Below are 490 nucleotides of genomic sequence, written 5' to 3' on the forward strand. Positions count from 1 at the left end.
TGCTCAGGTCGTTTGGTTGCTGTGGCTACCTTGGGAAAGATTCAGCTGTCAGCATCGCGTTTCCCAGTTCCAGGGGAGACCAGAGCAGTGAAGAAGCAGGAGAGTGGCACAAGGAGAAGTTGGCACCTCTGATGTGTTTCAGGGCAATAGGCTGGAGCAGGCTGATGGTTTTTTGCAAGCCTTCTCCTGCGGAGCGTTGCCGAGAGCTGCCAGCGTGCCTGCAGCATCTCTTGTATCTTCCCTGCAGGTGGCTGGAGAGCGCTACGTGTACAAGTTTGTGTGTGAGCCTGAAGCCTTGTTCTCTTTGGCCTTCCCTGACAATCAGCGGCCAACTCTGAAGGCAGAGTTTGACCGGCAGATCAGTGAGGAGGATACGGTGCCTCTTTCTCACATGGATGAGAACGCCGCTTACCTGCCGGACCTTGGGAGCCTCCCTCCACAGCATTACAGCAAAGGCTACATGTACTAGTGCCGCTGGGAGCACGCTGTG

General features: G+C 55.7%; 1 protein-coding gene across 1 annotated transcript in view; it reads left to right on the forward strand.

Annotated features, from left to right (window-relative positions):
• Positions 1–469, forward strand: part of ETV4 (ets variant 4) — a gene marked incomplete at its 5' end in the record, with an annotated part of 12,932 nt that extends 12,463 nt beyond the window's left edge. The window contains 1 exon segment of the mRNA XM_010137598.1: positions 248–469. Within this exon segment, the coding sequence (XP_010135900.1) occupies positions 248–469 (222 nt within the window).
• Positions 470–490: the final 21 nt, after the last annotated feature.

The sequence above is a fragment of the Buceros rhinoceros genome, unplaced genomic scaffold, assembly GCF_000710305.1.
Source record: "Buceros rhinoceros silvestris isolate BGI_N320 unplaced genomic scaffold, ASM71030v1 scaffold16096, whole genome shotgun sequence".
NCBI classification, from domain to species: domain Eukaryota; kingdom Metazoa; phylum Chordata; class Aves; order Bucerotiformes; family Bucerotidae; genus Buceros; species Buceros rhinoceros.